General features: G+C 34.0%; 1 protein-coding gene across 13 annotated transcripts in view; it reads right to left on the reverse strand.

The window, feature by feature from the left end:
* The window catches only part of CCDC91 (coiled-coil domain containing 91), a 275,641-nt gene that overhangs the window by 190,042 nt on the left and 59,822 nt on the right, over positions 1-25,777 (reverse strand). For all 13 annotated transcript variants that reach the window (XM_045829846.1, XM_045829842.1, XM_045829841.1 and 10 more), the window contains one exon: positions 23,778-23,856. In XM_045829846.1, the coding sequence (XP_045685802.1) occupies positions 23,778-23,856 (79 nt within the window). The remainder of the gene's footprint in view (positions 1-23,777; positions 23,857-25,777) is intronic.

The following is a 25,777-nucleotide window of genomic DNA, read 5'->3' on the forward strand; positions in this document are numbered from 1 at the left end:
TACATAGAAAACCCTATAGGCTCCACCAAAAAACTACTTGACCTAGTAAGTGAATTTGGCAAAGTAGCAAGATAAAAAGTCAATATTCAGAAATCGGTGGCACTTTTGTACACCAACAATGAACTAGCAGAAAGAGAAACTAAGAAAAAAAATCCAATTTACTATTCTCTAGAGTATTCTATAAAGAAAAGCTCCACCTCCTCTTGTTTCTTTGAGAAATAGTAGTGTGTTTCTTTGAGAAATAACAGTATGTTGGTAAGGACTGTGTAGGCAACACCATACATATCAAATTGTAATGAGCAATTTTTAGAATTATGCAAATTTATATAAAAGCTTTTAATTTCTAAGCAAGACAAACAGAGGTGGAGTTCTCATAATCCATTGCTAGCATGATCAACACAAAATATCATATTAATATAAGTTTTTAAACAGGAAAATAAAAAATAAGCTATTTAAATCAACCTTGATTCTTTATTATCACAGCAGAAAGAAAATCTCACAGCATCAAAAAAGCAAATAAAATGAAAAAACAAATTAATAAAATACAGACTATTATCTAATGAGTCTAGCAAGTTTGAAGAATATACAATATTTCAAAATCATCAATACACTTAAGCCAAGCTACTTTCTAAAATCTGAGACTGTTTTTCCTTGTAACTTTTTGCTTAAACAATTTACTAAGAGGCAGGAAAAGACACCAAAATATTAAGTAAAGCGACATGCAAAGTGATGTGCTGAGGCAGTTTTTGGCTCCTGAGACTATGGAAACTGGACACCAAGAACAAAGGCAACAAAAGCAAAAATAAATATGTGGGACTACATCAAACTAAAAAGCTCCTGCAAAGAAAACCAACAATAAAATTAAAAGGCAACCTATTTAATGGGAGCAAATATTTGCAAATCATATCTCTGACAAGGAGTTAATGTGCAAGATATACCCAAAACACTTGAAAGCATTTATTCACAAAGATATACGTACCCATATGTTGACTGCAGCACTATTCATGGTGGCCAAGATACAGAGACAACCAAAATGTCCTTTGATAGAGGACTGGATAAAGAAGATGCAGTATGGATATATTATGGAATACTACTCAGCCATAAAAAGGGTGAAATATCGCCATTTGCAGCAACATGAATGGACCTTGAGAATATTATGCTAAATGAAATTAAGTATGTCAGAAAAAGCTAAGAACTATATGACTCCATTCATATGTGGGATATAAAACTGAAATTCATAGACACAAACAACAGTATAGAGGGAAGAGGGTAGGAGATAATACAGGATAAAGGGTGATAGAAGATTATTTGACTTTCCATGGTGGGCACACAATGCAATATACAGATCATGTATCATAGAAATGTACACCTGAATCTGTGTATATTTTATTAAGTAATGTCACCCCAATAAACATAAATAAATAAATAAATAAATAAAAACCAATTGGATTTCTATGTGTGAAGATATAACAGAGAGAATTAGGCAGAATTTTATCAGTGACACATATTAAATGTTTATTAAATAAATATCATTCAGTTGGCTTATTAGTTGTTCTCTTATAAAAAACAATTATGCCAGAAATACCCCATTATTTGTATATTCTTTTGATTCAGATCCCAAATAAATGGTAATATACTCAATTCAGAGAAGGGTAGAAAAGCATGCTGCCATTTTAGTTATACACACACACACACACACATACACACTGCATGCTGTAAATATATATATATAAAAGCATGCTGCCATTTTAGTTCTCTCTCTGTACACACACACACAACAATGTTCGCTCATAACTCGATAGCCAAAACAAAATAAAAAACTGGGCAGAGAATCTGAACAGACATTTTCTCAGGAAGACATACATATGGGCAGCAGACACATGAAAAGGCGCCCATCATCACTAACCATCAGAAATGATCGTGAAAACCACGAGGAAACACCACCTCACATCTATTAGAATGGTTATTATCAAAAAAGCAAAAAAATAAAAAGTGTTTGTGAGGAAATGGAGAAAAAGGAACCCTGTAAAGAGTTGGTGAGAATGTACATTGGTGCAGCCACTAGAGAAAAAACAGTTTGGAGATTCCTCAAAAAACTACCGTATGATCCAGTGATTCTATTTCTGGGTATTCATCCAAAGAAAACAAAATCACTAACTCAGAAAGATAATTGCAACCCCATGATCACTGCAGCACTATTTACAATAGGCAAGATAGGAAATAGCCAAAGTGTACCACAGATGAATGGATAAAGAAAATTTGGTATACACACACACACAGACACACACACACACACACACACAGTGGAATATTATTCAGCCACAAAAATGAAGAAAATCTTGTCATCTGTGACAACATGAATGAGTCTTGAGGGTATTACAGTGAGTGAAATAAGTCAGACAGAAAAAGACAAATACCATAATCTCACATGTGGAATTAAAACAAATAAAAAAAGAAAAAAAGCAAAAAACAAATAAACAGAAAACTAGCTCATAGATACAGAAAACAGATTGGTGGTTGTCAGAGGTATAACATGAAATGTGGATGAAAAATGGGTAAATGGCATCAAAAGATACAGATGGCCAGTTATTAAATAAATAAGTCATGGGAATATAATAATGCTGTATTTTACATTTGAAAGTTGCTAAGAGAGGAAATTTTTAAAGTACTCATCACAAGAAAAACAATTATAAAACTATATATGGTGTCACATGTTAACTACACTGTGATTATTTTGTAATATTACAAATATTGGACAATTTTTTTTGTATACCTGAAACCAATACAATGCTACATGTCAATTATACCTAAATTTAAAAGAAAAAATTTCTTTTAAAACTCATTACAACATGATGAGACACTTAAGGGAAAAATGTGCTTGTGCTCTTTCTGGACTTCCTTATCTGTTCATTCATTCAAAATACAATTGCAGTGTGACACCAAACTCAAGACACTATGCAACGAATGATACAATGCAATCCTTGACAGTAGAAAATTTGCCCTAATAATATCATATTGGTATTGAAACAAATAATAAAAACATAAAGCCTTATCTAAAGTATTTACTAGTTAGATATGCCCTGATTCTGCATGGCTCAGTTGGTAGAACATTGTCCTGTAAAGCAAATGGTCACCGGTTTGATTCCCACTCAAGGACATGCCTAGGTTATAGGTTTAGTCCCCAGCTGGGGCACATTTGAGAAGCAACTGATTGAAATTGCCCTCTCACATCAATGTATCTCTCTCTCTTTCTCCCTCCTTTCCCCTCCTCTAAAAATAAACAAAACAGTTAGATATTATGAAAACACTTGTCATTGCTAGTAGAGTTGCTATCACTGTTAGAACATCCCAAATATCAAATGATTAACATAAAATACTAGTGTATTGCACTTAATAAGCATTTAATAAACCAATTTATCCTTGAGGACGTATTTAGACATTTCTTGGAAATTATTTTAAATACTAAATATTTTAAATGTAATATAAAAATATAATTTTCCTACAAAGGTAAAATTTGACTCCATATAAAATAAATACATGTGATTTTTTATTCTATTCATACAATGAGGGAACTGGGCAAAAGTTATAATCACTTCAAAGGAAAGTCAAAATAGAACTAATTCATGAGGAGTAAAGCAATGTTAAATAAATTACAAACTGAAGTAAGACGTTTTTCCAAAGGATGGAAAGAAGTTAATCAAAACTCTACTAGACACCACAGAATTTTTATGTCTATCAATTATCTATAATATATAAAGAGCTGTAAAATATAAAATAACTCAAAGACAGTGAACAGAGCCAGAATCAGATAAACTAGAAATTTGTGCTGAATGTAGATAAAGCATAATTTTCAGTTAAAAACTTTTCTCCATGACCAAAAACAATAGCTTAGATTTATTAAGCTAACTAACTAAAGGGGAAAGAACTGTCATTGACTGAGTCTATACTTTGTACCAGGCATTATGCAAAATATGTTTGTGTGCCGACTGATTCAATCCTTATAATAATACCCATGTTATAAATAAAGAACCTAGTATTTCGGGTTTAACTATTATGTCCATAATCTCACAACTAAAAGACCCTCCAGTCATAATCAAATTCCATGTCTGTTTGCCTGTAAAGCTTACGTTCTCTACATCACAAAGACAAAAAAATGCATTAAAAAAGTTAAAGTCATGTAGGGTTTGGGATTTGTCTGCCTGTGTAGGAATGTGTGTTCTAGTATGTAAATAAACAAAAATACAAAACAAGGAAACAAACCACTTAATAATAAAAGCATAAAGTACAAAAAAGAAGAGGAAAACTTAAGAATTTAATAAAACTAAATTTCTCAATAAAATGTATATTTAAATCATACCAGCAACTAAAATTACTTGTTAGTAAAAGCTTAAAAAGAAAAGAAAGCTTAAAAAAGAAAGCTACTATATATACAGTAATTTAACAATGCCAATTAAAACAATAGAAACCAGCAGTCCTCAAATAAACTTAACTACATCCAACTGCCAATGGAAAACAAAGCCAATAAAGCAAAACAAAACTAGCTGAAAGTCCACTTCTGCCCTCCCAGTTAATCAAATGGCAAAGGAATCTAATTATAGTATGTGAATATTAGCAAAATGCAGGTCACAATTATTTCTTCTTTCCTCTCGCTCTTTAAACCTTCAATATAAAACTTGCTACAATTTTCATTCTCTTTAAACTATGGAGATTCTTTTCTATTCTCCCTTCCACGTATACTTTTCTTTTTTCAATAGCAGTTTTCTTCTCTTATTCTACTATTCTTACCATTTTCTTTCTGTCTGTCCATGCCCCTCTTGATTTTTATAATGTATGGTGAAAACTTTTGACTTAATTATGATGTTTCTTGAACTTAAAATATTTTCTCTTCTCTTTCTGTTATCTAAATCATAAGGTTAGAAATGTCCAAAAAAAGTTTCATAGCAACGTATCAACAGTATATTAAAACATCAGTCCTATTTGCCAGAAGCTGACTCAACCTCCTAAGATGAAATAAATGGCCCCATAATAATTTTCAGAATTTACATAAGTATCATTGTATCCAAATGGTACTGCTCACCTTAGAGCCTATGGGGATTTTGCCCACATTTACATCTGAAGCATCTATACTACCCAGAATGCTACATTTAAATATTCCCATCAAAGTTTAACCAGCATCCACATATCTCTCTCTCCATGTATATGTATGTTTGCATATGTGTGTTTCTAGTCATGAACACACAAATACATGACAATATATATGGATAATACATCTACGTAGCTTTTATAAACTTCATAATCATAACAGTTTTCAACAGCAGCAGACCAGCCTTTTTGATCAATATGATAAAATAACATACCATCATATTCTTAAACCAGGTTATCTATGTCTATATAACAATAATCCAAAATGGGGATGAAAAAGCAAAATTGAGCAATCTCCATATCATAAATCTCTAACCTCTGCTGGATGTAATTGTATCATCTCTCCAACAATTTAAAATCAGCTTTTAGGCACCTAATAGATAATAGCAGCTGTCAGACAACAATTTCGTAGTATTACCTCCAAGAAATTGTATAGGGCCAAATCCAGAAGCATGTAGTTTAAATAAAGTTCTATTACCATACTCATTAAAATTAGTGAACCATGTGGGGCTAAAATACATTGAAAATTGTGTACAACTTGCAGTTCTCAAAGTAAAAACCAAACAGAGGGATATGCCTTTGTCTAAGGAATGTATGTCATCAGAGTACAGTGAAATATCAAAATCTCTTTAAGCATAAAGACTAAAACAAACAAAAAATAAAAATTATAATAACCCTATACTTTTTTAAAAAACACACGAATGAGTGTGAAGCCTTACAAACTGTTTAAGAGTAATGTCAACCTGAACTTTAAAATACTAAGTATTTATCTCACCAAAAAAAAAGTGATAATCAACTGCAACATGCTCCTACAACTACAATTAACAACAACAAAAACACACAGTTGGCTTACACTGCTTTGACTAACGCTTATTTTATTATCTATGAAGGTATAGTTCAGGGAGAAAAAACTGTGATCAGAGGTGCATCAATACCTTAAATATATATTTACTTTTTTTCAGTGTACCTTTTACGGGAACTCAAGCCATTCTTCGTGAGAAAGCATAGAATAGGGAGGGAAAAATTGAACTTTAATAAGTGGAAACATCTCACCCTGACTGATGTGGCTCAGCTGGTTAAGTGTTGACCTGTAAAGTGAAAGGTTGCCAAGTTCAAATCTCAGTCAGGGAACATGCCTGGGTTGAGGGTTTGATCCTTGGTCGGGGCCTGTGCAAGAGGCAACTGACTGATATTTCTCTCTCACATCAATGTTTCTCTCCCTCTCTTTCTTCCCTCATTATCTTCTCTCTAAAAATAAATTTAAAAAATCTTTAAAAAATAACTAGGGACATCCCAATTCTACATTTAGAACTCAGAATTCCAGTACAATCACTGGGTCTTGATTTCTTCCTTTAGAAAATGATCAAGATAATACTACCTTCCTCAAGAAATTTTATGATAATCAAATAATATAATGACTGGGAAACTGCTTTAAAAACAGAAGTTATCAGAAGAATCATTACAGAAGTGATCAAAACATATAGATATGTTGTCTCCTAAATAAGTGAAAACTATTCCAAAGCCAGAAGGCCTGAAATACATATAAAACATTAATTTATCGAGTTAACATATTTAATGAAATAAAACAAACAATCAGAAAGAAGAACAGTTAATCAGCACCCCAGAAACTTAAAGGGAAAGTTAGAAAAATTTTCACAAAGGTCATCTAAGTATTATCCTGGGAAGATGACACTTAAACCAACATTTTAAATTATTCCAGTCCTCTTGGCAAAATTATGTCTATAATGTGAAAGGAACATGCACTCTCACCGTAATGTCATTAAACTCAATTTACATAACTCTATTCTAACTCCATGTTCACCACACACCTTCTGATCATAATGTGGTTTACCATTTGTTTCGCCTTTAGGGACAGAATGGACTCAGTATTCCATTCTCCAGCAGAGAAATTTCTCATTGTAAGTTAATAATTAACATTCTGTTTTTATATTTAAGTTTCATAAACTGAATTTGCCTCTGAGAGATGACTCTATTCTCAATACATTGACAAAATTAGATTACCGAGTCTGCAAAGCCCAATTCCCAACCTTGAACAGAAGCAAATTTAACAAGAAAATAACTGCCCATCTCCAAGGCCTCTTCGGAGAAAGTGTGCCAAACTTCTCACCTGGCTACAGAATCCCAGTATTGGTAACCACAGCAACATAGAGAAGAAGTTTTACATTTTACACTTAGTGAGGTCCAAAAAATTCAAGTGTGTGGCCTATATTTTCCTGCTAATAGTTACAGATTAGGGCTAAATGGACTTTTCCTGACTCCTAATACTAGTTCATTCTACCCACTCTCCATCACATAATACCATTTGGGGGACTATTCCATGAAAGTTTTCAAGTTCATGAAAAGAGATGAAAAATCTTGCTTCTTCAGAGGCTATTTATATAAGATAAGATAATTAATATATGCTATTCCATAGGGAGTAATAAAAAACTAGCAAAAATAAATAAATAAAAAGGAACAATTATTTCAGAATAAATAACCTACTTTTATTTAATCCTCATTGCTGACCATAAATAAAACTGTGCCACTTTCATCCCAGGACACACAATTCACAAAAACTAAGTAAATCTTGGCCATGTTTATGGAGGTGAAAAAGGACAGACTGACAATTACTATTACTATAGATAGCCATTAAATACAAAAAGGTATAATAATCATAAAAGGTGAAAGCAGGAAGTGTTAGAAAGTCCAACAAACCTAACTTGTATCAGACATCCACAAAAGCTATCTGTAAACACTAACATTTAATCAAGAAAACTAAGTTTTTCGGTACTACAACAAATACATGCCTAGAAAATATCCTAAAATTTGGGACAAAAGCCTGCTTCACAAATGAGTTTTCTGCCACACAAGTACATGCGTGCACGCGCGCGCACACACACACACACCAAAAAATTAGTTTGAGAAATTTCTGCTTGCCGATGTAGACTTATGGACAGAGATGTATTAAAAGAATCACTATTGTAGCTGTGTTGAGAATAGATTGCTGTAGGGAAGAGCAGACTATATAAGCTATGTTTAGTAAGCTTTCTTAGTAATCCAGTCAAGAAATGATGGTGACTCAAACCAGGATGGTAAAAGTGGTGTTTATAGGAAGTGACAAAATACTGTATATGTTTTGAAAGGGTAGGTAACAGGAGTCCCTAGCAGAATGGACGTAGGGTGTAAGAGGGAAAAAGGAGAACCAAAGATGACTCCAGTGTTTTGACTAAGTGAATGGAAGGATGAGGATGCCAACAACTAAGAAGGGGAAGGCTGCTGGTGGAAAAGGTCAGAGCCAGAAAAGGATGAGTGCGTATCTGGATTTGGCAATGCCCACTAGAAGGTCTTTAATTACCAACAAGACACCTGAACTCTTTTAAACTACCCGAGACCACAAGGGGCATCAGACACTTACAAGACACAGGATAGAAACACAGCATATAAGCAATGTCAAAAGTTTCTCTTTCAGAAAAAAAGTACTCACAGCTTAAACAAAGGGGCTGGTGTCTGACCTCAACCCAAGTCACAACTCATGTGCAAGTAGATAAAAATCTTCACAGGTAACAGTGAGGCCGACCTTTGCTTAGAAACCAGCCGTATACTCCATAAGAGGCAATATCCCTAGAAGCAATCTTACGGGTAAAGCTACCAGGGTCTCAAAACAGGCATGTTCAGTTATAAGAATTAACGCACTTAGGAAAGTCCAAAACTATGGCTTCCAAACAGGTATATATACTTCATTTTCAGAGCACCTAGACAGGACAGAATTTATTTATCACGGTCATTTTTTATATAATCAGTGCTGCCCTGTATCAAGGATGACCTTCTACTTCATCATGTTTCCGAGGGAAGGCAGCCAGAAAGGTAACCCAACATCAGTTATGTTGGACATGTTGATTTTGAATGTCTAATAGAAATCTAAGTACAAATAGTGGGAGATCTGTGGATTACAAGAATCTAAAGAAACTAGAGTCTACTTAACAAGAGTAACCTAGAAAGAAACAACTGAATCAAAAACATGTAACTTCACTCCTTCTAAAAGAGAGATCATCAAAATGTGTCTGTAAAGTGTCCCCACCCAGTCTACAACAAAAAGAACTTATTTTTCCCTAGGGCACAGGTGGCAAACAAAAGGCCCACGGGCCAAATCTGGCCCTCCACCTTGTTTTATCCAGCCTGGAACCTTGTTTCTACCCAGCAGCAGCACTGAACTCTCACTTAACTGTTAAGGAGCAGTTACATTTATACGGTCCTAAAATTACATTCGGCCCTTTGCAGGCAACCACAAGGCTGATGTGGCCCCTGGTGAAAATGAGTTTGGCCCCCTGCCCTAGAGAGACACACCATAGAGAGACATACTGATAAACACACATTTTCAGGGTGTATTTAAAATGTAAATATAATTTAAAATGTAAATACATTTTAAATATAAAATCTAAAGCAAAAATGGCAATAAAATAAAGATGATATTCTGTAATTTCAATCAAGTTTTAGAGTTATAAGCAACTCAGAGTAATCTTATGGTGAGATTAGTAAAATTATCAATAATTCTACAGTTTCTATTCTTTTATATATTTCAGTTTGTACCATGAATAATGTGATTATCCCACAGTTATCCTTAAATCATGATAATTAGATGTAATTTGCAATTTAAAAAACTGTTTTGTACTGATAGGATAATTGAACTATCAAAGGGAGGAAAAAATTACCAACTTAATGATAATATACAAGGCTTTACTTGATTCATTGTAAACTTTCTGAATAAAGTAATTTCTCATTGTTTTTGTTGTCCCTTACTTGTGTTATATATACATTTTGACCTTTAAATTATGATGCTCAGAAGGTTCCTATTACCTCTGAAAATGTCTCTCAATTAAAAGGTTTACAACTCCTTTCCATACACACAAAGCTAGCATAAAGCTAGATTGTGTTTGACTACCCTTGTCTTTGAACTGCTATACTTAGTCCATTTATGTTTTAATGCAATTACTGATGTACATATATGGTTCTTTTTTCCATCATCCTAGTTTTGCCTATTTACTCTACCACTTTGTTTTGCTTTTTTATTTTTTTACCACTTTTTGAATTGACTTTCTTATTTCCTTTTCTTATGCTCTATCAGTTTGAAAGTTATATACTATTTCTCTTCTTTTGGTAGTTTTCCTAGAAATTTTAAGAAGCATTCTTAACTTATTAGAGCCTAAAGCAAATGAGTACCATCATCTTCTTGAAAAATAAATACACAGACTGTGGAACATTTGAACTTGAATAATTTGCTCTCCAGTTATTGTGCAGATATGAATTCTCCAATGGCCATGATGATCAACAGTCTTCCTCCCAGGCCTTCCCCTTGGGATAGATGAGAAGCCTATGGAGCTTAACAAGACCCTGCTTTTTTGCTTTGAATTGATCAATCCGCTTTAGCCCAGGAACCCCAAAACACTCCATCCACAGACCCCAATAAAAGCATGTACCCAGATCCCATCTCTCTCTCTACACTTTGACTTGACCTGCCTGTGTGGCTACTAGAGCAGTGATTTTCAATGGGTGTGCCACAAGAATTTTTAGAGCATGTGTTTTAATACCTGACTATTGATTTAGTCAGGGGCACTGACCTTTTTTCCCTTAGATTGTCAAAAAAAAAATTACAACAGCCAATACAATTGCAGTCTGGTGTGAATGAACCAAAATGATACCTACTTCTTATCAGATCAGCTAAAATAATATATATTTTGGTATGCTGCAGAATTTTAGTCATTACAGTCATACCTCAGTAGTCCTAGGCTTCTGAATTCATCAAACCCTATACTCGTTGCATTTTGATGAGAAAAAAATGTTCCAGCACTTGGTGCTTGCTTGGTACTCATCACACATGCTACAACTTGTATGAGTCATGACGCCTCCCCACAAAAGAAAATACATCATCATTTGGTACTCGGTATTAGCACTTGTCACAAGTTCTAGAACAAACTGACAATGAGTACAGAGGTACCACTGTATACAGTTTGTGGGTGCCATCAGATGAAAAAGGTTGAAAATCATTGCCTGAGAGGCATGCCATGTAGTTCCTCTAGGACCTGTGAATAATAATCTTCTGTTTTTCAACTTCATTGGAGTCTGCTGTTGAACTACATACAACTAAACCATCTGACACCCTATGCCCCCTTAAATATTCATTTAACAAAGTTACTGTACTGTCTGTCTTGTTTGTTTTCCATTGCTCCACTTGTACTTAATACACAATAGACGCTTAGTTTCTAGGAGGAAAAAAAAAACGAGATAAGGCAGGATACAAATAGTCTCACACCCTGACTTCAAACAGGATCATAATCAATGAGAACCTAATCTATCTTCAAAAACTTAAGAAATAAAATTCATAAATTTCATCAAACATTCCATAAAAACAAAGTACTTGTGTGTAGATCATATGACCAAAACTTTAAAATAATATAAGACTGCTCCTTTAGGAACCTAAAGTTGAGTTCAATAAATGTTTATTCACTAGATAAATAAATAATTCTATCTACTAAATTTTCATGGTTTACTTGCTTTGTGTTCATAAATGTTGAGGGAATGGATGAAGAAGAAAACAGTTGCATTAGTTGGCTAAAGGGTTTTTTAATAACAAAATTATGTGTAATCCTTCCTTACAGTATTTTGTCAACTCTGTGGTATCTGCCAAATTGATTAAAATTTCTATCCAAATTAGCTTAATCACTTTGTACCCACTCCTTTATCCTGACCTCAGACTTGACAGATACAAAATGATCTAAATCTTTATGTCAGGCAAGCAAACTTTCTACAGGAATAAGATTTGCTAAAAACTACTATTTATTCACTGCAGTTCTAAAATATGTCCCCAAACATCTTTCTGTTCAAATTTCTAAGTGTGTTAGGCAGTCTCTGTGTTGTTTATCCTAAAATTATTTCGCCATTATTAAAGGTACAATATCTAAAACAATCCATCTGAGGAGGCCCACCACAATGAGATATCACCTCACACCTGTCCAAATGGTGATCATCAATACACCATCAAAAAACAAGTACTAGTGAGGATGTGGAGAAAAGGGAACCCTCGTACACTGCTGGTACATTAGGGCAGCCAGTATGGAAAAACATATGGAGATTCCTCAAAATTAAAAATAGAGCGACCATACAATCAAGCAATTCTGTTCCTGGTTTTTATCTGAAAAAAACAAAAACACTATTTTGAATAGTTATATGCACCCTTATGTTCATTGCAGCATTACTAGTAATAGTGAAGATACGGAAGCAACCTAGATGTCCATCAATAAAAAATGAATTAATATATATAAATAAATGAACATACATATAAATAAAAGAATGAATATATATAAATAAAATATTATTTAGCAATAACAAAGAATAAAACCTTGCCACTTGTGATAACCTGAGTGAACATACGGGGTATTATGCTATGTGAAATAAGTCAGTCAGAGAAAGACAAGTACCATGTGATTTCACTTATATATTGAATCTAAAAAAATAAATAAATGAATAAGGAAAAGTAAATGAATAAACAAAACAGAAACAGACTGACAGATATGGAGAACAAGCTTTTGATCACCAAAGGGGAGGCACTGGGACAATGAGTATCAAAAAAAAAAAGAACAAGAACTCCAGGACTCTAAACAGAGGCTCTGACCCTCTGGACTTCACAGGTTCCAACACTAGGATCTAAATCACAGAACAGCTTGTCAGTTGAGACCTCATACTAATCCCAGAAAGGTAGTGTGAGGACAGTATTTATGTTCATGATTCTTTCATGTTATGTGTAGCTACAGTTTGTTAATTTTACAAGAGTAGAGTGTTCTACTACGTAATACCCCCAAATATTAAACCTTCTACTTTAGATGGACATTTGGGTTGCTTCTAATTTGGGGCTATTATCAACAATGTTGCAATAAACATTATTTTATACATTAAAAATACAATGAGACAACTAAAGAGCACTTAAACCATTCATGCTACTACAAATCTGTCCATGATCAGCTATAAGTACATCGAAAATATACTTACAAAATTACCATCATCTTCAATGTAGGCAACCAACGTCTTATGTGTGACCATATAAATATGAAGTTTGACATTATTTAGAATCAGAGAAGATGTTTGTCCTATATTTATATTAATAAAATCAGTAAGTGAACTATTAAGTTTAAATAATCTTTCCATTAATTCACAGAAACAAATTATCATCTAAATTAAAACAGCTTCACTGAAAATACGTACAAGAATATTCATGTACATTTTGTAACAGCAAGAAACAGGGAGGAAAATAACTGGTTGCATAAAGAATGGTGCATCCATGCCAAAGAGTACTATGTAACCACTAAAATGAACTCAGAAGATCTCTAAGCACTCCTGTAAAAACATCTATTTATATATTGTGAAGGGGAAAAAAGGAAGGAGTGTTAGTATGAGTACAAGAGGGTACCAAAAAAACCAGAATTATCTTCTGGAGGGTAGGCCCCTTGGAGTACAGGATTCCTCCACTAGGTGAGTGCTCTAGGAACCCTTCTGCATCAGTGTACCAGCTGGTGTTGTTGTGAGAGGCTGCATTCAGCTTCATTGAATTTTTTTTACTTTATTTTTATTTTTCATGCTATTCTAGTTCCTGCTTTCTTCTCCCTTTCTCTACCTCCACCCAGTCCCACCATATACTCTCCCCAAGTCAATCCCTAAATTTCTGTCCATGTCCATGGGTTATACATAAATATTCTTTGGTTAAACCCTTCACCATCCTTCATCCCATCCCCCCCTCCTTTCCAGTATCTGTCTGTCTGTTTTATGTATCTAAGCTTCTGTTACTATTTTGTTCATTGGTTTATTGTGTTCATTATATTCCACATATAAGTGAAATGATGTGGTATTTTTCTTTCACTTACTGACTTATTTCAGTTAACATAATTTTCTCCAGGTCCATCCACAATGTTGCAAAATATAAGAGGTTTTTCTTCTTTTTTACTGCTGAATAATATTCCATTGTGTAGATGTACCACAGACTTTTAATCCATTCATCGACTAGTGCTATTTGGAAATAGCACTTAGGCTAGCACTCAGCGCATGTGCCCATTTCATGATGGGTGATTTAAGAGCACTCCTGCCCACACCACATTGAGTGTTCAGCAGTTCTTGACCAACAACGGCATGGCCCCCGTGTCCCTCCCTCACTATTCACCCAATCTTGCCCCGAGTAACTTTCTTTTTGTTTCCCCAGATTAAAAATATCTGCAAAAGGAAACATTTTGCCAATGTGGGAGAGTTGCAAAACAAAAAAATGGTGGAAGCACTAAAGGCATCCAAGGCACTGAGTTCAAAAACTGTTTTGAGCAGTGGAAAAAGTGGTATGTACAGTACATGAAAGGTGACTAAAGTTCAAACATGTAAGAATACACAAATTTTTTAAAAGATTTTATTTATTTATTGTAGAGAGGAGATGGGAGGGAGAGAAACATCAATGTGTGGTTGTATCTCACATCCCCCCTCCTGGGGACCTGGTCTGCAACCCAGGCATGTGCCCTAGACTGGGAATCGAACCAGCAACCCTTTGGTTCACAGGCCATCACTCAATATATTAAGCCACACCAGCTAGGGCAGAATACACAAATTTTTATAAATAAATTCCAGTTTGGGGCATCCACTGTAATATACAGTACACTGACATTTGTGTAAAACGGAGGATGCATTCACATTTTTGTGCCTGGGAGATATCTGGAGGGTTAAAAAGGAAAATGTAAAACAAGTTATATCTGGGAAGAAAGACCAGAATATAAAAAATTTTTCAATGAATACCATTAATATTTCCCCTTTATTTTATACTACATATGTATATGTATCTATCTGTCTCTCAAAAACAATAAAAAATATATTTTCTTAAGCCACGGAAACATAATTCAGAAGAATGGCTATGCAGAAATGTATATATTAGTATAAGAACACAAGACAATGGTTCCTCCTGTTACTGAGCCAAATACGATCTAAGATTTTTTCCCGCTAACTCAGGATTATGATAACAAAGAGGCAGAGCACTATCTTAGAGAAAAATAATTTGCAGCCAAAACGTCAATATTTTAGTAATATGAGAAAATCCCCACAACTCTATTTTCAAATTGCTTATTGTTTAAAATGTATTGTACAATATCCTAAAAATCAAACCAGTCTTTTTAAAAGCCTTTAGAATCCAAGTTCAGAATCAGAACTGATAAAAGACTATACCACAAAATACTTAAGAAAACCCAGTTTAAACAGTAACCGATAATAATTGAAATTTATTTAAAAGGACCACGCTTCCCTTCAGTATTACAGTTCTTCACATTACTATGTGTGTCCTGTATTTATAGTTCTGTTTTCAGAGCAGGTGTAATAGATGAGAACAGTGCCCTGACAAGAGGGCCAAGCAGTTCAAGTCAGGTACCATGACTTACCTAGTGAAAACTACTCACATTACAGACCCTGTAACCAGGAAAAAAACTGAAAACTAAGCTCAGAACTCAAAATCTGGAAGGATGTACAAATATCATCTAGTCCTTTAACTTACCGATTAAATAATTCAGTTTCAGTGAAGTTACACAGTTGGTTCAAGGCAAAGGCTCTTTATTCCACAGTCAGAAAGATTTGATTCTCAACCACATTAGAAACCTCATCTTCAGTCATAATAAATATCACTGATTATTATATGCATTAATGAAGACAGGAACTGACAAATTACTCAAATTCACATAAGGACTCATACCTGTGCAGTAATAACTCACAGCTTATACAAGCTATCACCTTAGTGATCATTAAAAAAAAACTGGCTCCAGATAAAACAACCAGAGGTGAGCTGGTAACCTGGGAGTTCAGAAAACATACTGGAGGTAGCTAAAAGAAGCTATCTGCCAATCTTCTATTCAAATAATCGGTATAAATATATTACAAAATTATTACACTGGAATGGAAATCCACTTTAAATCCTGGTAAAAATGTCTAATATAAACACAAAGTAGAAGGTATGTAAAATTTTTAAATAGTATGGTACATGCTGCTTATTATAATATAGGTATATGCATATATGTAATAAGTCACCTTAAAATTTTATCTCAAATATAGATCAAAGTAAAATTCAGTTAATACTTATATTCCTATTTTTCAGATTAATCTGAAGAAATATATCACAACAATTCTTTCTCAAACAAAAATATGTGAACTCAGGTTCTGAACTCTTGTAGATGTGTAACACAGATTCGACTGGAAAATCAGGGTTAGCAAAGAGAGTAATGGGATATTAATAAAATGACCGATTTGTTGTCCTAGGTTTTCCTGGCCAGGAGAATGGAGAATGGAAAAACTGAACCATGAAATCAAAAAGGCATCTGTCTTCCAGGTTTCTCTCTGCCAATGTCTTGAGAAAAATGTTTGAACTTTCCTGTTGGCTTTGTATGCAAATAACTCCAGATGCAAAGTGAACCACATCTAAGTTACTTGGTTCAACATCTGCTGGACCAATTCCCATTATTCCTTCTAAAGGGTCGGCTTGTGACAGATAGTTTAGTTTGCCTTCTATATAAGCTGTTTTGAAAGAACTAATTTGGATTAAAGTATCTATCTGGACCACTTGTTTTTCCCTTTGATGGCCAATGCATTCTAATGTGGTCTGTGCAGTGCTACACAAAACTTAGAAACATATTGGAAAGGACAGTATGCAAGATTTGGCCTCCCACCTCGCCTTCTAGACAATTTATATTTATACAGTTAAAAGTAAAAAATGAACAGTCATTTGCCTCTAAAACAGCACCACCCACATTGTACACAATGGTGACAGAACAATACATTCTGACTTCATATTTTTTTCATTCAAAGATTTGAGGCTGCAGTTACTGATAAAAGTGCTTGCCAATATTAACAATACCTCTGTGGTGACCATTTTCATATGGTATCACTGAGAACAAAATAAGGCCCATACCACATGGCACCTAGTGCCTGATGCACGGTGTACTTTAAAAACATAATGAGTGAATCTGTGAATAAATGAACACTCTAAAAATTAATTTAAATAAATACCATGAATTCAGAAACTTTGGGTCTGCTACAATAAGAAATGAATCCAAAACATACTAAAGCCAAACTAAGACTGTGTAATGTTCTTAGAACTTGGGAGGTCAAGTAAACATAAGCTCCCTCCTTCAAAAGAGTCTGATAGGGAAGAGAACTTGCCCTGGAAAGTAAAAGTGGAGAAAAAGGAAAAAATCATAATATCTCTCTACCTATATATGTCTACATGCTGTACATCTTTGCATTTATATATACATATACAAGTGTGTGAATCAGAAGATAGACATTGAAATAAATAAATAAAATCTTTAAAAAAAAATATACAATCAAGTATTTAAAAAAAAAAAAAAAGAAGATAGACATTGATTTTGAAAAGTTAGTTTCTGACAAAGCAGAGAATTACTAGTCTTACACAAATTCATAAAAGATACTAAACTATTTAAGAATGATATCAAAAAAACAAGAGATTTCTTAGCAAACAAGGTGTTTTTATAAAAATAAAGTTCTATGAGTAGCCAACTCAAAAACTTACTGACATAAATACTAAACAGAATCTGGAATAAATTTCCTTCAAAAATGGTTAGGAAAATAAACATAGAAAGGAAGAGGGAAAAATGGATACTACAATTATTGCTTCTAGACACTAATATTTTGAAATATACTTTAGTCTAACCTGTACTGTCCTATACTATTCCCTGGTGACACACAGTAGGACCAGTGAAGATATTTAAAAAGAAAAAAAAAGCAACATAGATATTCTCTCTTGCTCAGACTCCGTGGCCACTCTTGTTAATCATTATTTCCAGATAATTTGTCTAAATTGAGAATACCAGGAGAGATAACTGAGCCCTAGAAATAAAAGCTTCTTAGCCATCTTTGGGTACGCTTTCCAAAATTACATTTTTTAAGTAAAGTTTAGGTTTGCCTACATCTAGCTTGTGAATGAAAGACTATTTGACCATCAAAGAATTAAAAATAATCAAAAAGAGTTACTTTAAAGTAAATCTTCTTTATTAACAATAAAGAAAAAATTATTGAGCATTGTTTATTAGCAAGGAACAATGCTCTAGTAGGTACTTAGGAATAAAAAAAATTAAAACATAGTCAGCCCTCCAAGGCTTAGACAAAAATAGACATGTAGAAATGGGAGACATACCGATGTGATTTTTTGTTTTTCAATTACAGTTTACATTCAATATTATTTGGTATTAGTTTCAGGTATACAGCTTAGCGATTAGACAATCATATACTTTACAAAGTGGTCCCCCATGACATTTCAAGTACACACCTGGCACCATAACTAGCTGAAGCAATATTAATGACTAAATTTCTATGCTATACTTTACATCCCCATGAGTATTTTGGAACTACCAATTTGTCCTACTTAATCCCTTCCGTTTGTCATCCAACTGCTTCAACCACTACACTTCTAGCAACCATAGTTCTGATCTCTATGAGTCCATTTCTACTGTGTTTGTTCATTTATTTTGTTCTATAGATTCCACATATAAATGAAATTATATATTTGTCTTTTTCTGTCTGACTTATTTTACTTAGCATAAAGCCTTCTAAATTCATCCATGCTATCACAAATGGTAAGATTTCATTCTTTTTCATGACCCAGTAATATTACATTGTATGTATGTACCACAGCCTTTTTTCTTAAGTCCTCTCATCTGATGGGCACTTGGGCTACTTCCATAGCTTGGCTATTGTAAATAATGCTACAATGAACATAAGGGTGCAGATATTATTTCAAGTTAGTGTTTGGGACTTTTTCAGATAAATTCACAGAAGTAGAATCGCTGGGTCATAAGGCAGTTTGATTTTAATTTTTTGAGGAACCTCTATACTGTTTTTCATAGTGGCTGCACAAATATTCATTCCCACCAAGAGGGCACAAGGATTCCCTTTTCTCTACATCCTCACCAACACTTGTTGGCTTGATTTACTGATGATAGCCACTCTGACAGGATTGTGGTAATATTTCATTGTGGGGTTTTTTTTTTACAATTTTTCTCCTCACCTGAGGACATTTTCTCATAGCTTTTAGAGCGAGAGGGAGGGAGAAAGAGAAACATCAATGTGAGAGATAAGCATCAATCAGTTGCCTCCCACACGTGCCCAGACCAGCATCAAACCTACAACTCAGGTATGTGCCAAGACTGGGAATCAAACCTTTGACCTTTTGGTTTGTGAGATGACATACAACCAGCTGAGCCACACCAACCAGGCCTCAAGTCGTACATTTAAAAGTCTTTATTTGTTTGTTTGTTTTTAAGAACATGGTTGATTCTTTTTTTTAAGAATCAATGTGTATTATAATAATACACAAGATTCAATAAGAATCAATGTGTATTTTATTTTTTAGAAAGGGGAAGGGAGGAAGAAAGGGAAAGAAACACCAGTGAGGGGTTGCCTCCCATGTACCCCTTACTGGGGACCTGGCCCGCAACCCATGCATATGCCCTAGATGGGAAATTGAACCAGCGACCCTTTGGTTCACAGTTTGGCATTCAACCACTAAGCCACACTAGCTGGGGCTAAAAGTCTTTAATCCATTTTGAGTTTATTCTTCTATGAGGTCTGAAAAGGTGGTCTAGCTTCATTTTTTTTTTGCATTTATCTGTCCAGTTTTTTAACACCATTTGTTGAATACACTGTCTTTACCCCATTGTATGTTCCTGCATCCTTTGTTATATATTACATGACCATATAGGCATGGGTTTATTTCTAGGCTCTCTATTCTGTATTATTGATCTATGTGTTTGCTTTTATGCAAGTACCACATTGCTTTGATTAATATACACTTGTAATATAGTCTGACATCAGGTAAGGTGATACCTCCAACTTGGTTCTTCTTTCTCAAGACTGCTATGGCTATTGAGATCTTTTGTGGTTTCATATAAATTTTTGAGTTATTTATTATAGTACTACAAAAATGTCATTGATATTTTGATAGGTAATGTGTTTAATCATACATTGCTTTTGGTAGTATGAAATTTTAATTATGTTAATTCTTCCTATCCAAGAGCACAGCATACACTTCCATTTATTTGTATCTCCTTCAATTTCCTAGTCAATATCTTATAATTTTCTAAGTAAAAGTTTATTACCTCCTTGCTGAAATTTATTCCAGGGTATTTAATTTTTTTTGATGCAAATGTAAAAAGAACTGCTCTTTTGGTTTCTCTGATAGTTCATTATTGGCGCATAAAAATGCAGCCAACTTATGATTATTTATTTTGCATACTGCTACTTTACTGAATTCATTTATCAGTTCTGATAATTTTTTGGTGGAATCTTTAGGGTTCTCTATATATAGTATCATTCCATCTGCAAATAATGACAGTTTTACTTCTTTCTTTCTAACTTGGATGTCTTATTTCTTCTTCTTGTCTGATTGATGTGGCTGCAACTTCTAGTACCATGTTGAATGGGTGTTCAAAGTGGATATCCCTGTCTTGTTTCTGATCTTAAAGAAAATTTTCCCTGTTGAGTATTATGTCAGCTGTGGGTGTGTCATATATGGACTTTATTTTGTTGAGGTATTATTCCTCAATTCTCACTTTGCTGAGAGTTTTTATAATAAATAGGTGCTACATTTTATCAAGTGCTTTTTCTGCATCTATTGATATAATGATATAATTTTTATCCTTCCTTTTGTTTATGTGGTGTATCAAGTTAATTGATTTGAGGATATTGTATCAACCTGGCATCCCAGAAATAAATACCACTTGATCATGGTATATGACCTTCTCAATGCATTGCTGAATTTGGTTTGCTAATATTTCTTGAGGATTTTTGCTTCTATGTTGACCAGGAAATTGGCCTATACTTATCTTTCATTGTAGTATCTTTTTCTGGTTTTAAAATAAGGATAATGCTAATCTCATAAAATGAGCCTTGGAGTCTCCCTTCGTCTTGGATTTTTTGAAATAGTTTGAGAAAGAGGGGTGCCACATCTTCTGTGAATGTTTGGCACAATTCACCTGTGAAGCCATCAGTTTAGGACTTTGGAGGGGTAGTTTTTTGATGACTGCTTCTATTTCATTAGTTGTAATTGATTTGTTGTCCCAGAGGTCCCTTAAAACATCTTCATTTTTTTTAATTCTTTTTCTTTTTGTTGCTCTAATTGGGTATTTTCTGCTACACTGTCTTTCAATTCACCTATTCAATCCTCTACTTCATTTAAGCTTCTAGTGATTCCATCTAGTGCATGCTTCATTTCAGATACTGTATTCTTTATTTCTGATTGGTTCTTTTTTTTAATTTTAATTGTTGTTCAAGTAGAGTTTTCTGTCTTTTACTCCCATCCCAGCCCACACACCCCCAGCCCTCCCAACCTCCCTCCCATTTCCACCTCCCCCCCTAGTTTTTGTCCATGTGTCTTTTATACTTGTTCCTGTAAACCCTTCCCCTTTTCCCCTGAAATTCCCTCCCCTTTCCCCTCTGGTCACTGTCAGCCTATTCTCTATTTCAATGTCTTTGGTTATATTTTGCTTGATTGATTCTTTTTTATGGCTTCTATGCCTTTTTTAAGCTGCCAAAGTTCTCACTAGGTTCCTTGAGTATCTTTATAACCATTGTTTGAATTCTGTATCTGGCAGATTGCTTATCTCCATTTCCTTCAGTTCTTTTTCTGGGTATTTCTCCTGTTTTTCTTTTGGGCCATATTTCTTTGTCTCCCCATTTTGGCTGCTTCTCTGTATTTGTTTGTGTTACATAGATCTGTTTATGTCTCCCAGTCTTGGTATGGTGACCTTATATAGTAAGTATTCTCTGGGGCTCAGTGGTACAGTCTCCCTGATCACCTGAGTTGAGTGCTCCAGGAATGTCCCTTGTGCATGTTATATACGCCCTTTATGTTTTAGTTTAGTCTTGGTTACTGTTGGACTCTCCACAGGTGGGGTTTACCCTTAGTCTGGCTGACTGCGAGGATTTATCCCAAGCAATAACAGCGTATGAGCTGCTGTGCAGGTGCTGATCATAAAGTGGAATTCTCCCCAGCAGGCTGTGGTGTTTGTGGAGATCTCCCTTTGGCTATGCTGCTTGTGGAGCTAATTTCCTCTGCTTCTAAAAGTCATTGAAAAGTCATTTGGAAATTTAGAAGAACAGGACTTTCTTCAAATCTAATGTATTTAAGGGAGTAAGGGAGATACTGTGTATGTACAACAGAGGTGTTGTTCTTTAATTCTGATTTCATTAGGCTTTGAGGACTACACCTGAGTGTGTGTGTGTGTGTGTGTGTGTGTAATAGCAAACTGAAAAAACTAAATCATTATCCCAAACCTTCCCATCAATTTCCATTGACACTCTAGTCTAGTGATTCATTCAGTTATTTATTCATTCATTCAATCAATCCATCATTTTTTCTTTAATTATTCTTTCTATACATATAATTGAGGGCCAACTAAAAGCTAGGCACTATGCTCAGCATTTAAGACACAACAGTAAGACAAACATACATGGCATCTAATCCCACAAAACTTACAGTCTAACATGAAGGTCAGAAAACAGGTACACATAGATGTGGAGGGTTCTCTGGGAAGGCTTCCCATAAAAATAAATTTTAAAGAAATAACACATAAAACAGAAAGGATAGTGGGAGGAAGTAGCAAGGTAGAAGAAAATTCTAGGCAAAGGAAACAACATGTATGAGCATAATGTCCTCAAATAAGAATGAGACTCCTAATTATGCCACCCTCTTTCCCACATTTATACCTTTGTTCCATTTATTTTTTTCCCTTCAAAATCTTTCCCCATTCTCCTATTTCTGCCTAATGAAGTCATGTGAATCCTTCAAGGCCCATCCATCTTCAATGACAGTACTTGAACCATACCAAGCACGAAATAACATTTGCTAAATGAATGGATGACAAAATGATCATTCTTCCCAAATCACAGATACGTGTGTGCCTGCCCCTTGAAGTAAAGGACATAACCCCACAGTGCCTAATGCATAATAAGCACTAGAAGAATATTTGTCAGATGAATATCTCTGATAATCTAAGACTAACCAGAGCTGTTAAAGTCTAGAAAACTCAAAATACTGTTTAGACATGAATTATATTAATAATGAACATCAGGTCTTCCACCAAATATCTCTCAATAACAGAATTTATTTTTTTATTTAATGTCTTGGATGGTTTATTTTTAATACTTTTGAATGACTTTTCTGAAAAAAACTTCTAAATTTAAATACTGGTGGATACAATAAATTATTTTTAGAATATATTTAAAATATAATAAGGAGTCTTTAATTAATGAACTAGACAACCTAAAAAATACTATTTGAAACTCACTTTCCTAAACTAGGACAAATTAGGAAATATAAATTGTACTTTAACTTCATTTAATGTTCATGATAATGTGTTTTGAATCAGGCCTCAAGTCACCACTGCAGAATTTGTTATGCAATTCATAATTTGTTATGAAATAAACCTAAACTAAACCTGGGCCATTCCATTTTTCAGATCATAGAGGGCCAAGTACAAATGTAGAAAGAGGCTCCCAAAGAAAAGGCAAAAATGTTAACTAAGAAAAAAATAATAAAACTGCTAGTTACTGTATAGTAGTACCTGTAGGAAAAGCAGCCCAAGGAATAGCAGGAGATGTAGTTTGGTTTTCACCACTTCCACCATCAAAAATCTCTGCAGCCTAGAAAACAAAGGCAAAATTACTTTAGACAACCTGGAAAATAGAAATGCTATTTAAGCAATCAAGCTTTCCATTTCTACAAGCATATTCTCTGTAAAACACCACACATTTTCAAATTCCTTCTGAACACTCAATTGCTTTTCAGTCTTCATTGCTACCACTTCCACCAATACTTACTGCCCCCAGTAATCATGTTCTATTATCTTTAAGTAAAAAATTTCCTTTCTTACTCAAATACATCTCCTGTCAATGAAATTTTTATTTTATATATCCTGAATCACATTTTCACTTGTGAACTTCACAACTAAGTATTATACTTTAACTTACCACATTTACCCATGTACATAATAAAAACAGATCAGTTTTCTTTAAAAGACTAGAGACCAAATCTTTTTCATTAATTAGCACAAGACCTACTCTGAGATCAAGCTGAAAGAAATGGCATTCATCTATCTATATTTTTGAGTAATCTACCAGCTGGACTTACTTATTCCAAATTTACAGAATTCCTAAAGCTGACATTTTAAATTAACAAGACCTACTATTAAACAGTTTTAAAACTATGGGACAATTACTGAAATGTTGAGATATGTGTAAGAGTCCAGTTTTCTGCCTCTTAAGTGTCCAGGTCACAGTAAAGTTATTACTGAAAAAAGAGCCACAATTTCAATTCAGACTCTTCATTTAGTTGTTGCCAAGGAGAAGTCAACTGGGGAAATCTGCCCCAGGAGGTAAGTGATACAGAATATAATGTAGCTATTGCTACTCTACAAACTCTGGAAAATGAACATGGTTTATATGACCAAGGATAGAGACCTTCCATATTTCTATAACAGGATGTGGTAAGAAAGAACCCTAATAACCACAATTAAATTGGAATGGTTGGTTAAAACTGTACCTACGTAATACTGAAAATAACAGGCCCATTAACTCTAACACTGAAGTATAATTGTTACTCCAAGGAGCACTACCCACTCAATTTTTTTAATATAATAAATCAAACAAGGTTTAAATAAAAGGGACTATACTAAGTTTTAACCTTCAAATAACTGACAACTCCTAAACAATAAACTAAGAAAATATCTGAAACATTTTCCTCAAAATAGAAGAAATTTTAATAAAATTTTAAATGTTACATTTCAGGAACATAAATAAGATTCAATCACCCAACAAAACCCAAAATATAGAAAACATACAAATGCACTAAACAAAAAAGTTTTAGATGAAATGTACACAATAGGTATGTTCATATTCTAAATATCTCCATATGAACAGATTATTAAAGATCAACAGAAAATGGCCCTAACCAAAAAAAAATCATACCATTCTTTCATAATATTCAGAACATTGAATATGCACTTAATAGCTTATATTTCCTATCAATGTCATTAATTATATTCCCTGTTTTTAACAATCTCATTTTACCAAATCCCAAACTAGGATAGAGTCTCACTTAAAAAAAAGTCACAGAGCTCACTCGATGGTGGTTCCAGACTGGAGCTCAGGCATCCTGACTCCTAATCCAGAGACTTTCCTGCAAGACTATACTGGCTCCATAAAAATAACTGGGTTACAAAATATTTCAATAAAATGAACACTCACTGAAAAGGATTAAGGAAAAGCAGTGCTTCTCCGGCTAACAATTTCCACTTACAAAATACAAACTCAAACCTAAGAGAAGACTCTGACACAAACACACTAATTAGCTCTATGAGACACTGAAAGGCTATATAGTTAATAGTCCAAATGAACTCATTACAGGTGTAAACACAAAAATATGTGACAGATCTTCAAAGTCATCTCTCGTCTCACAAGTATTTCCTAATTGACATGTATCCCAACAAAATCATCTGCTGACAATTTTTAAAACCTCTTCTTTAGTGCTTCCACTAGTAGCACTTAATTACCCTAATTTAAACCA

Source organism: Phyllostomus hastatus, unplaced genomic scaffold (genome assembly GCF_019186645.2).
Source record: "Phyllostomus hastatus isolate PE091 unplaced genomic scaffold, TTU_PhHast_1.1 phas_scaffold_93, whole genome shotgun sequence".
Classification (NCBI taxonomy): Eukaryota; Metazoa; Chordata; class Mammalia; order Chiroptera; family Phyllostomidae; genus Phyllostomus; species Phyllostomus hastatus.